The 12,901-nt window shown below is 46.9% G+C and overlaps 2 protein-coding genes across 2 annotated transcripts in view; both read right to left on the bottom strand.

Moving 5' to 3' along the window:
* The window catches only part of NCF1 (neutrophil cytosolic factor 1), a 7,816-nt gene extending 2,052 nt beyond the window's left edge, over positions 1-5,764 (bottom strand). The window contains 9 exon segments of the mRNA XM_026050201.1: positions 831-935; positions 1,542-1,659; positions 2,451-2,558; positions 3,643-3,765; positions 4,057-4,112; positions 4,241-4,406; positions 4,723-4,798; positions 4,908-4,988; positions 5,693-5,764. Coding sequence (XP_025905986.1) covers positions 831-935; positions 1,542-1,659; positions 2,451-2,558; positions 3,643-3,765; positions 4,057-4,112; positions 4,241-4,406; positions 4,723-4,798; positions 4,908-4,988; positions 5,693-5,764 — 905 coding nt within the window.
* A 3,801-nt stretch (positions 5,765-9,565) lies between these two features.
* The window catches only part of GTF2I (general transcription factor IIi), a 46,104-nt gene continuing 42,768 nt past the window's right edge, over positions 9,566-12,901 (bottom strand). Inside the window, exons 32-33 of the mRNA XM_026050168.1 lie at positions 11,510-11,585; positions 9,566-10,435 (exon numbers count right to left, since the gene is read on the bottom strand). Coding sequence (XP_025905953.1) covers positions 11,527-11,585 — 59 coding nt within the window. The 3' untranslated portion in view covers positions 9,566-10,435; positions 11,510-11,526. The remainder of the gene's footprint in view (positions 10,436-11,509; positions 11,586-12,901) is intronic.

Genomic DNA, 12,901 nt, shown 5'->3' with positions numbered 1-12,901 from the left:
CCTCTTCTTTGATGTCTTCGCATGCTGTTTAAGGTAAAGCATGAATGAAGAAATGTCAATCTGCAAGGTGTCCATGTAGTTTATGCTGAACACTGAAGAGGACTTGTAGATAAAAGGCAAACACAAGGTTTGATAATGAATGTCCAACAAGGAGGTGTGCATATCTAAAAGGAAACACTCAGCTGGAGAACAGCTCTGCAAACCTTAAAACTCTGCTTAGCCCAAGTTTAAGAGATTAGGAAAAAGTGAGGGTTTTTTTTTTTTTTTTTTTTTTTTTTAAGGGAAGAAGAGATACAGGCAAGCCCAGCCCTTCCTATCATTTATCATTGCATCAGCATTAATGAGTTATTATTGCTTTTTATCTTTTTAATCAAAACAAAATCCCTTCCATTAGCTCAAATCCTCCCATCAGATTAGGCCATTTGGAAGCTCTGATTAGTCAAATCTCTCCTCTCTCCTCAAAGGTTCAGTGAGTGCACTTATGAAAAAAACCCTCAGTTTAAAAATTAAATGATATTAGCCCAGAAAAGAAACTTTGCAGAAGGGCAAAGAGAAACACAGCTGCCTGAAGGGCCTGTTGGAGCACGACACACACAGCCCTTGCACCAGATGTGCTGGGCTGCCTCTGCTCCTAGGAAGGCAGGGACTCCAGCTATTTTTACTGCAATCATGCAGGATCTGCTTCCTGGCTATTCCTTTCACTGCTCACCTCTCTCCAAGGCAGTTCTGTATTATCCAAATGAGCAAGGGAAGTCTGCAACCACTGTCTGGTTTAATTCCATAACCTCCCCGGGAAAGAGCTGTCCTCCCTCCCTCTTAGCCCTTCCTACCTGCGAGGAGGAGCACTCCGGTTCCTCAGCTCGCTCTTCACCGGACTGTTCTCCCCAGATTTCTGTAGGTACATGGAGGGGTAGAAACCCGTGGCTTCATCCTTCCTGCAATACAACACAAAGGAGCAGCACTCGCAATTGCAGCTCCTCAATCACCCCAGCTCTGTCCTAGGCAGTTGGTGGTGCTGGGGGGATGAGTTCTCATGATCGTGAGAGCTAACAGCCTCGTGGCTATCTCTTGAAGTGTGTTTTAAGTCCCAAAAGTGACTAGCAGGAGCAGACAAAGCAACAGCTCACTTCACCAGGCCCTCATTGGCTTATCTTATATTGCTGCTACATGTCCCTGTTGCAAAAGTGCAAACTGTGAGTCTGCAGAGCACAAATGCAGCTGCAGTTCCCCTAAAGAAAGTCCAGATCTGCAGGTCAAGGCTAGGATGAGAGATGAATTTTTACAAAGCAAAATGTGCCAGAATACGTTTTTTTTTTTTTCATCTGCCTCATTCTTGGACACATCTGAACCACTGGCAGAGGAAGCATCAGCCACAATGTCTAACATTCCCAAAGCCACAAGACTGCTAGAAGCAGTTCTGCAATAGCAAGAGCGGTGGCAAGCAGTTCACATATTTCACAACTGAGCTGTGAAAAACAACTGGTTTCTCCTTTCCCTCTTCCTAGATCCCATTTGTCTGATTTCTTTTTGGCATCTCTCACCTGATAACCCACCAGCCATCCAGTAGCTTGTGGATGACTTCTATAGTATCTCCCTCTTTGAGAGTCAGCTCGTCCTCCTCGATGGCTGTGTAGCTTTTCTGCACAGTGTAGAGCTCACCTATATGCACAAAATGGGGACAGATGGATGGTCACTGGTCACTGTCATGTGGTGCTGCCTTCGCTCATGGGACTAAGCCTTTCCTGCTACTGATGAGAACAGGCACCAGAGCATCCACCCTATTTTTTATGCAAGACTAAAGTGCCTCCAAGTTGGTATTCAGGTTTCCTGCAGCCTTATCTGTGCCTGTGGAGCAGCTCAGGTCCCACCCTCACTCCAAATTACTGCAAGCAGTGGAAGTACCGCTGGCTGAAGAGTGTGCTGGAATTCAGATCATCAAATGAGGAACAGGAAGTGTTGTGCTGATAGAATCTGTTGCAGTGTTTTGAAAAACCACAGAGATGAAACCATGAAAACAATAAGCATGAGTTTGCAGGAACCCTTTTCTGTTCTGTGCTACATGGTCAGATGACACAGGGGGTGGATAAGAAACTCAGAGAAGCTGAGCACTAGATAAGCCCTGCACCTCCCTTTGGATGCTGCATTTTGCTCATATGCTAATGCAGTAACGTGCCATGCACCCAGCTAGCTCAAGACACCCAGTGGCAAGCGTGAAATCAAGATGTGCATCCATGATGAAACAAGACAAGCACCTAATGCTGAACTGCGGGTCATGGAAGCGCCAAACCGTTAGACTAGTCCCTCCTGGCAGCTCTTGCAGCAATATCTCCCTGCCCCAGACTGTCTGACTGCAGATCCTGTAGGGAGTCACCTTTGCAGGTTTAGGCTGAAGCTCTGCAGAGGGAGAGACTAGAGCTCTCATGGCTATTCTGGTTATATGAAGATTTTACCTGCATAGTTGGGCTCCTGCTCTTCAGATTCATCAGGACCATCTATGGGCTCCAGATAGGCTGCTGGCACCCAGCCTCGCTTGTTCTTTAACTGGCAAAACCACCAGCCTGTAATGAAAGTAGCCATGGGTAGCAACCCAGTTAGTACCTGCTGCTGATGGGCCCCTCAGCTTCACATGGAACCCGGGAAGAGCCTGCATCCAGGTGTCAGATGGCAGGGAAGAAAGAGGTGCAAAGGATTCCTAGGGTTAAACATCACTGTCTATTCACCTCTGAGCCAGTCATCTCCACTCCCTGGGGACAGGGGGAAACAGGCGTGCATCGCAGGGGAACACACACCTCCCTCTACCAGTTACAGAGTTTTGGACATCTCTGAGGGAGATGTCTGCACTGTGACTGTCCCCATGGGGGCTGGCCAGCCGCTCCTGCAGCCCAGACAGACGCAGATGCTCCCCAGCACCATCCTTACCTAGACACAGCTGACTTCGCCCACCAGCATGAAGCAAAGCCAAACTCACCACCAGTGGGTCTTGCTATTGCTGGTAGGCTGTGTCAGCAGGAGCAGAGGGGCAATAGTGCGTAAAGAAACCAATGGTGGCGTGGATCAGTGCAACAGCAGGCTACAAGCCCCGCAGCCTGGCCATGGCTTCAGGTGCTTCTGTTCTGGAGAGAAGCAACCGGCATTTCCCTGGCTCCGTGCCCTGCAAGGCAGCGGAGGAGCATGCGTGCGTGTGGCCATCAGCCATAGGGAAGGCAAGGGGAACAGATCTCTGTTTAGGTTCTGTAGCCGAAGGGACTGCTCATCTCACCCTGTTTCCTCCTTGGGAGGAAACCTCACATGCTGAGGCACAAAGGGTGGCTACAGGGTTTTCTAGGATTGCCTCATAGTCTTCCTGGCCAGTATTGTCATGTGAACCCATGTGAATGTGAATAGTGCCCCAGCAGGACAGGAAGCAGGGCAGATTTTTTTTTATCTGTTGCTTAGATTTGCTCTAAGCTTCTCCACTCCATGGGGGGATTGCATATGATGTAGCCTGGAGTGCCGTGGTCCCCGCTGGGAGCAGAGTGGCACTGCTGGGTGCTAAGATGGCAGGCAGAAGGTAACCTAGTCCCAGCCAAAATACAGCCCAGGCTGGGCCTGATCCTCAGGGCTGCGGCTCGAGGATGACTCTCCAGCACGACGGACACATACCGCTCTCACTCTTCTCCACGACGTCCACCATCTCCCCTGTTTTCAGAGCCATCTCAGAGCGAGAGCTCTTCTCATAGTCAGAAATCACCCGATATGTCTGCAGGACAATGGGACCTGTGATGTCTGCAAGGGAGAAGCGAGAGACATTCCTTCACCCGAGCCCCTGAGCAGAAATACCCTGCATTCAACTAGGCCCAAAGCACCTTGCAACTTTTCCTGGGCCCAAGCAAGTTGGATCTCAGGTTGTGGACTCAGTTGCCACCAGGATGTGGGGCAAGGCTGTTTGTTTGCCCTTCTACGCTTGATCAGGGGAGCTGTTCCCCCAGTCAGCACTGGAGATGCCCCTGTCCCCACTGGGCCGCGCTGTGTGGAGAGAGCCACGTGCATCGTTCACTCCCCTTGGAGGCCTCTTACCTGTGGGGTTTTTCTTGGAGTCCTTTGGCAGGAGGAACACCTCAGGCTTCTTGATCCTAAACAGGTCAGAGCAAAGGGCCTGCACTTATACACTGGATCCGTGGGGTCTAGTTTGGGCAGGAGATGTCCTCCCATGGGAGCCCCGTGCACGCTACCGGTGCGGCCGGGGAGCGCCTGGACTCACTGGCTGTCTGTGACGGGGCTCGTGTCGTCCGGCCGCACGCTGAAGAAGCGCACGACGTGCCCACAGCGCGAGATCTTGTGCGGCAGGTTCACCAGCGCGTAGCAGTACTCGGCCAGCGTGCCCTGTCTGTTCTGCGTTGACCGTTGGCCGTCGAACCACTTGGGGGCTGCAAAAGAGGAAAAACAGGTAAAAAGAGCAGATGGGCAGGACTGGTTTTATGTTGCCCTGAACAAGAGCGGATTTGGATGTGGAACCCTGGGATGCCCATGGAAGTCCCCAGGAGCAAAGCAGAGCCTCCTCACTCGCCACCCAGTGCTGGCAATGCTCTGGCGCCGCGGTGGCCACCGCTGCTTTGCAGAAGTGCCGCAGCTGCAGCCTCTGGTTCCTCATTTCTCCAGCACGGCCCAGCACCACCAGCAGCACTGGGGATGCCACAAGGGATGGATGGAGCGGCCCCTGTGCCACTCTGGCTGCCCGCTTACCGGGCAGGTGCGGGATGATGCGGTTTTCAGGGTTGATGTCGCCGGATTCGATGGGAAACATCTCCTTAAGCGCTTTCTGCAGGGCACAGCAAACACCGCAGTGAGCCCAGGGCCCGCTGGCCACTTGTCCCCAGGCCATTCGAGCTGGTTCCTATGGCCCCTAGGGCGACTGCAGCGTCACTCACGTGGAACTCGTAGATCTCAGTGAAGCGACGGTAGACCAGCTTCTCAGAGAGGTCGTTCCACTTCACCAGGAACATGTAGACCTGGGAGCAGAGCCAGGGGAGCTCTGTGAGCTCTGTGACCCCCCTGCAGCAGCCCGGGCACCTCACGTGGCGCCTGCCGAGGGCAGCACGTGCAGCGGGGCTCAGCCCTAAGCAGCCTGCAGCTTTGCATGGGTACCCGGACTCACAGAACATGGCAGTTTATCCTCTTCCATGGAGCATTCAATATATTTTTGCTTTTCATTATTGTAAAAAGAAAATGCACACTTTTCACTCTCTTTAAAATAGTTATCCCATTAGTTTTCCCTGGAGAACTGGAAGACCTGTTTCTGCAGATGTGGTCTTTAGGAAGTTTCAGTTTGAGAGAAATTGCTTTTTCTTTGCAGAGCCCCCCACAGCAAGAGCTGCTCCGCTGCAGAGGGGAGCCGTGAGTGCAGGAGGCTCCAGCAGGGACGCACGCCGCAGAAGCACTCACACTGCTGGGAATTAAGGAGGGAAGAGCCCCCCAAGCCCTTCCCAAGCCCACGAGGTAACCAAATCCACAGCCCTGCCTCCAAATCTTGCGTGTTCAGGCTGGAACAGACATTCCACCCTCCGGCTGCCTCCAGCTCAAGGCATCAGTCCTCACACTCCACCAATGGATGCCCTGAGCCCTCCAGCCACACGTATATAAGTAAATATGTTGGCTGGAAAACGCCTGGCCCAGCCACCCCTCTCTCCTCCTGTGTCAGGCACCAGCTACTTACGTAATGTTGGCTGGGGAAAAACCTCTTCTCGTAGCCCAGCAGCTCTATGTGCCTGATGAACATGTCCCCCATGGCTGCCCCTGCCCGCGTCGCTCGCTCCTCCGTCTCCTCCCTGCCCTTGCATCACTCTGCGCCGCTTTTAAAGCCCCTTGAAAAGAGGAAGTCTCTCTGCAAACGTGCTTGCAATTTTGGACTCACTGCGGTTTGTATTGACCTGCTATTTCCCCCTTGGAGTCTCCAGGCAACTCCAGGAGCCTTTTCCAGAGACAGGGAGGAGTGGAGGTAGCTGGGGGGCCTCAGTCCAGGTCAGCACAAGCCACCTCGCGCAATCGGGCAGGAGGTGGCTGCCCCCTGGCCACCCCAGGCTGTGCTGGCAGCAGCTTTGTGGAGGGCAGCGCCTCTTTCGGGGCAGAAACTGGCCTTTCCCATGCTGGGATGCTCAGAGCGGGAAGTCTGACCAACATGAGGCTTTCAGGGCAGCAGCAGATGCGGGTAGTGATGGTCGGCAGTGAGGTCGGGGCTGTCCGGGAAGCACCCATGAAACCAGAGGGCCGATTGCATCCCAACTGCATCCCGATCCCAGGCTGAGCATCCCACATGGATTTCTCCTGCCTGGCTTTGAACCACGGCCACCACTGCCTGGCCCTCGCTCCCATCAGCACCTTTCCTACAGAGATACCAGCAGGACTCAGAAACCATCCGTACTGCCGAGATATCGTTACACTCCCCTGTTTCATCACCACGCTGGACAGGAAAGCACAAGGCTCGTGTCTCAAAGCCAGCCCACTAGCACCACCCGCAACTGCACGAGATGGGGTACCTGGTGGTTGGATCATCGCCCAGCCTCGGGGACGTGGGGCTGCCCCTGCCCAGCCCCTCTCAGTCAGCGTGTGGCTCATAGCCAGGTATCCAAATTAGGACAAACTATTTGTTTTCCCATCTTGGGATACTGGAAGGGTGGACAGGGACCATGGGCCTCTTGCCACCTCCGTGGGAACATGGAGCACTGGCATGGGGCAGGGGTTTCTCCTGGTATATCTGCTGGGATTTCCGCTATTTCCCAGACCCAGGAATGTCCCTAGTGGCACCTGCCTCCACTCCTGGCAAAGGAGCAGGGATAGTAACCCCAGCCATGCAGATCCTTCCCCAGTGTTGCAAGAGCCAGCGAGGCCATGGGAAAGGCGCCGGCACCACGAAGCCCGCTCTGCAGGCAGCAGCCATCCCTGCCTCTCTCCCAGATCCGCTGCTGCCCCACAGGCACTTCCCTGTGATGGGCATTAGTGCTGCCCCGCTCCCAGAGCGGGGAGCAAACATAAGCTTGGAGCAAACCATTTCCAACCCTGCAAGCAGTGACTTGCTGCTGGATCCTGCCCCAGGAGCTGGAAGGGCTGAGAACCTCCTGAGCACCTCCTGACTTGCCTTAGTGGCAATGAAAGGATTAATGTGAACTACAGCTCAGGTGCTTTGCTGCTGAGACACTGAGGCACAAATATGGCAATTTTAAACTGGTTTCTTAGTCTGTTAGCGCGCAGCAGACTTCCTCATACCCAGGGAAAATGAGGCAACAAAATAACATAAAAAACAACCCCCCCCACTCAGACAGGTCTATGCAGCTTCTGCTGTTAACAGTTGTGCTGCTGCCTCACACGCACAACTACTAGCAACATCTCCATGAAAGCTAATTTCATAACTGTCATGATTTGCACTAATTTTAAACCTGGGTCAGATACAGTTAGACCATTACTGGAAACCATTTAATTCACATGTTTCTTCTCGTTTCCTCATTCTTCATCTTGTGATGCAAGAAACAAAACAGCTTGCAGGCTTTGCTCTTGGTGAACACGCAGCTCAGTTCAATGCACATTCCTCCACTACGTGCACTAGTTACTAGCTAGGAAGATGATTTTAGAAGAAAGCTCAGTGGACAATCTGAAAAATAAGCTATTCCTTCTACACTGAGCTCAAATGATTCATATTTTGAAATGTGGCAAAGTGAAGGTTGGCATATGAAAATAGGTGTGGAGCTACCAAGAGCTTCCATTGGTCTCAGGAGTTTCACATTGCTGCACCACGGAGAAACGGGTTTCTGACCAGGTGGCAAGTCAGGCTTGGTTTAAAACACTACTTCCTTCCTCTGTCTGGAGCACAGAATTAATAAAATAAAAGCATTCTGCAGCAACGCACAACTGTTTCAGACTGAGAAATGCGAATGCAAGACTAACATGGACACATTTCTGTACACTTAACAAGTCACTGAACACAAAGCACTAGAGGATTTAAAATTTCTTAGGAGAACGGACTATCATCTTCTTTGCAGTGTCACATGCCTAACCAGTAGCAAAAACTAACTCCTGGAAATTAAAACCTGAAAAATGAAACGCTACTCTAATTTTGTCCAAGAACTGAGCTTTTGTTTTTTAGCAGTTTAAACTTAATGCAAACTAGAGTAAAAGGAAGCCTCGTTTATGGCACTGAAGGCAAATGTTTCTGGGTATGTAAAGTATTAAATGCTCTAATAGATAGCGCAAAATTAACAAAATGAGATGAAAGCATGTCCTCTTCCTCAGTCCCTGAGGAGACAGATAGATAAATAAATAATATCAAGAGTTTGAGCTGCGTACACGGAAATCTCTGAATTTCAAGGGAAAACTACTGGCCAACAGGTGAGCTGGACCTCACCTGACACCTAGTGGTTATCACTGTGACGAGCCCTGGGGTGGCATACATGAGAAAGGTCGAGCTCTGCTATAAAAATCTTGAATCCTAAACTATTTGCAACCAAATCGAATTTAAAGGGAAAAGAACCGGCCTAAGGAACAGGGCTGATTCTGAGTTGAGTTTTACATGGCGGATATATCCATGACATCTACTCTGTCACCACAGAGTTTCTCCACTGGAGCAGAAAATATCCAGAGTTTGGGTAGGTTGTCGCAACTGACTTTATTTAGATCTCAGCCTCAGACCAAATCTTTGCAAGCAGTGCCTCCCAAAGACAGCTGAGGATGAAGAAGGGATGGACCAGCCTTCCTCTTTTGAGGAAAGGGGAAGTCGGGCAGAAGCTCAAAACGCAGAGAGAACTGCATTAATATATTTTCCCCTATTAACACACTTCTCACAGCAATCACGAAACCAGCCTTTCCTCTGACACCAGCATTTGTCACAGTATCTTAACTGCGCGTTTCTATGCAAGTACCGATCAGTGAAATACTGCAGGGGTTATGATTTGGGACGGAAACCATATGGTGAATGATTAATAGATGCAGTGGGCATCCAATGTGGCTCCTAATGACATCAGAGACACAAAGTCTATGCATTTAAGTGGCAGCGTGTAGATCCGCCCTGAGCAAAGCTGAAAATGTCATTTACAGCAGTGCCATGCCCCTGGATCTACAGGGTATGCCCCGTTCTGAATTCTTTCCCCAGCAGAATTTCCTGGGGTTTCTGCCGGATGTTCCCAAGGAACAGACACCATACACTACTACATGCAAAGCTTCAGAAATTTTCCCTAAATATGCAACAAACTCACCCACTCAGAGCTTGATTTTTGTCCAAAAGGCATGACTGGCTCTTCCTTCCTTCACTTGAATTAGTAACAATACTAAAAGTACATTTTTGTTGCCTACAAAATTACTGCCAGAATGTCATTTGTTATAAAGTATATAAATGTATACTGCATGGACAGCCATGAAAACATCAGAAATGCTTTTATTTTTTATGAGGGAATAAAGTTTACCATTTGTGCATAATATGGTCAATCCAAACTCATGCCAATGAAAGAGAAACTTTTACAATAATCTACATTTTCTCCATAGAGGTTATCATGTAACCAGAACTTTACATCTCTTACGGTTTGTGATGCTTCAAAAAATACTTACATTTGTCTCTTACAAGACGTGGGGCGCAGTTAGGACTACAGGGGACTTATTTTGACAGAGTAGGACGCACAGCAGCTTAATTATTTAAGTTATCCTAACTAGTTCTAGATGAACAGAAGGGCATTATCCCACACTCTGCAGCAGAAAAGCTCTCATAGGTCCACAGGAGTTTTACCTACGTTAGAACTGCACGATCAGATTCATCAGACATAAACGATGTGATATTCTAATAAAACAATCACTGCTTTAGCAGGGCAAACTATAACAGGGTTTCATTGAAATCAGTTCCTAATCCCATACACTGAAATACTGACCACTTTACAGTCCGTTTCATTAATGCATACTAACGGTCAGGTGAATCAGTTTATCTTTTATTTATGAAAAACACATTAACTGGGATAGATATCATAGGAAAAACATGATTTCAAATATACAGATATTGTTGTCCAAACAACCATTAAAGGAGTAAGAATCAAAAATTAATTACTTTTTTCAAAGTTAACAAATGGAACTACTGCAGGGTGTTTTTTTCAATACAAAAGCTGCTGAGAGTCATTCAGATACAGTAAAATTCAGCTTTATTGGGAAATGTAGACAGCCTCTGTTAAGTCCCCGTGATTTTAATCCATCATCTCTCCAGCAATGCTGCATCAAGTTGAGTCCTTACAATATATTCCAAAGTAAAATCAGCCATTCCAAATCTACAGTCTTTCTCTGTTTTAAATCAATTCACAGAACTGCTGAAAAAGTAGACATTTCTATCTAAAAGTACAAAAAGGGGTTGTATAGAAGGTACTTCTCTTATACAGTTATATTACACAGCTTAAGACTGTCCCAGCAAGCTCTTCTCAGAACTGGATACTTCTGACTAGGTAAGAAAAATGAGAAGAAAATGACAGAAATGAGTTAGTTGCATTGCAGCTCTATATCTTATTGAAAATATTAGCAGTTTTGACGAGGTTTTGAGTTGTTTAGGGCTTACACTTGGAAAGCACCTAGAGGATGAATATTGTCCTCAATAAACATGAGATGAAATGGGTGTTGGAGTGCTCTCTGTTAGAAGGTAAAACAAATATTTGCTTTGGTAAAAATGTGTTGGGTAACAGAGAGCTTAGAGTATCTGGAAATCCAAACCACTGTAGCATGAAATTCTCTCAGATGAGTACAACCTCTGTGTCTTGCTACATACAGACAGGTACAGCCTAAGCATGCTGAACAAATGCATACAGTCAGTCATATCAAACTACTAAAGTACCAAACAATAAACAGGAGGAAAATATTTGGAGTATTACCAAGTATTGGAATTGGAAAAATAGAGGTCTGTTACTGCTTAAAATTGCCTTTTTTTTTTTTTTCCTGATCTGTAGTACAGCTCTAAGCTGTGAGTATGTACGTAAATCCCCGTCTATCTGGTTACATGCCAACACCCATTGTGCTGTCTCCATCCCCATCAAAATTTCATTTTAGCAATAAGTGAAGGAAAAAAACAACTAAAGAAAAAGAAAAGAAACAAATCTTTGTGCTAAAGCTAAGCTTTTGTGTTAAGCTAAGTTTTTTTGTGAAGCTCACAGAAAAGAAATAAAACTTTTAAACCATATTGATTTTTCATCATGTTTTGTTATTTTACTAAGTGTGCCAAAGTTAGACAGTATCAAAATCCTCCTGAAGAGCTTTCCTGCACACTTAAAGGTTGGAAATATACAGGCTCTACTAGAAACAACAATATTCTTTCACACAACCAGGTCACAGCTCTGCATAAACACTAATCCTCTAAGCTTTCATTTACTCTGCGTCTAAGGTATGTAATTGCCATCATCTATTTTTATTTATAGGCTGCATTACAGCACTCATTTTCCTAAGACTGACTGTCTCACAAATTGTAACACAGCATGCTCAGCACAGCAACAAATGTTGACTTCCAATAAGCAGCAAGTTGTTTTACCCTAGTATTGATGAGGTCTACCACGTTGGGTCCGGTTCTTGTTTTATTTGAGAATTCTCTTCCGTTTCTGTGGCATCTATTGGAAAAAGCAGTAATGAATAAAGAAAAAACAAATTCTTGTTAGTTTTGTTGTTATACTTCACAAAAAGAAAACCCTATAAAACAAACATGAAAAGCATTCATTTGCCATTTTATACTATTAAAGATAAATTAATATCTATTCAAAATAATCTGATTCTACGGAAATTATGCTGACGTCAATGTAAAACAGCCTGGAATCTTAAAAGAGCTCTATTTTAAATAACAGAAATAAAAAAATGGTATTAAAAGTTTAAGAAACTCGCTAGGGGAGAAATGAACTTAATTGAAAACTGAAACAAAACAGGATTGGTTAAAAAACCATCAGCTATAGCTCAGCTGTGGTCTGCAAAGACATGCTGCAGTACTTGTCTGCATCCCCACCGTCATTCAGTCCTCCTCATCTTTGTCCATCCCCAGGGTTGTTCTCTCCTCCAGTCACCTCACGTGATGTACAAGGTTTGAAGCAGCTTTTACAAATACTCACAGGTAAATCTGCATCCCGCAATACAGTCTCAAGGTCTGCCTTTACAAGAAGCTTAGGGTATGACCACTGCTTCACACTTAAGGTGCTGCCTTCCAGAGCCAGTAAACAGCATCTCGCCCTCACTGTGCTCAAGTTATACCTTTTGCTATAGTGATTTAATTAACTTTCATTGCACAAACTCTTTTTTTTTCCAGCATTGGCTAATTTTCAGATATTTTTTTCCATCTGCAGAACTGCTCCTCAATTAGATGCAGACTCCATCATTATTGTATTTCGATCTGCCCAAACCAAATTCTGATTCTGGCTAGTTTCTCGTCAACACACACTGACACGCAGAGAGGTATTTACATATGCTTTAAAAAAAACAATCTGGTCCTGCTGGTTACAGCATTCATCATCTTTTGATATGGTATTTTTCATTTCCAGGAGACTTCATTACAAACTCCTTGCCTTTTCTTGTTCACAGTGACACTTGGAGGTGAACCAAAGAAATCCTGTGTCTGTACAGCACTGCTTGTGCAACTCGGAACTTAATTTTGTTCTTTTTACAAGCAGAGGATATGACGCTGCAAGAAAACTGTTTTTTCACTGAAGCTGTTGGGAAGGTTTGAGGCCAGGCTAATTCCTCACTACTGAGCCAGGTCACTTCCACACGACTGTTTTATATCTCTCACGCTGGTTCTGAAGTGACTTTTAGCCCCTTAACAACTGTATACCTTTGTTCAAGATCATTTCCATGGGAAGGGGATCTGAATGCAGTTTTGGATGACAAATTCAAAGGCATCTTTGCTTACTTCTTCAAATTTCCTCTGCACGTGGATACTCAG

Source organism: Nothoprocta perdicaria, unplaced genomic scaffold (assembly GCF_003342845.1).
Source record: "Nothoprocta perdicaria isolate Ctin4 unplaced genomic scaffold, notPer1 scaffold_66, whole genome shotgun sequence".
Lineage (NCBI taxonomy): Eukaryota > Metazoa > Chordata > Aves > Tinamiformes > Tinamidae > Nothoprocta > Nothoprocta perdicaria.
The sequence above is the reverse complement of the archived record's forward strand: the minus strand, read 5'-3'. Positions and strand labels throughout refer to the sequence as shown.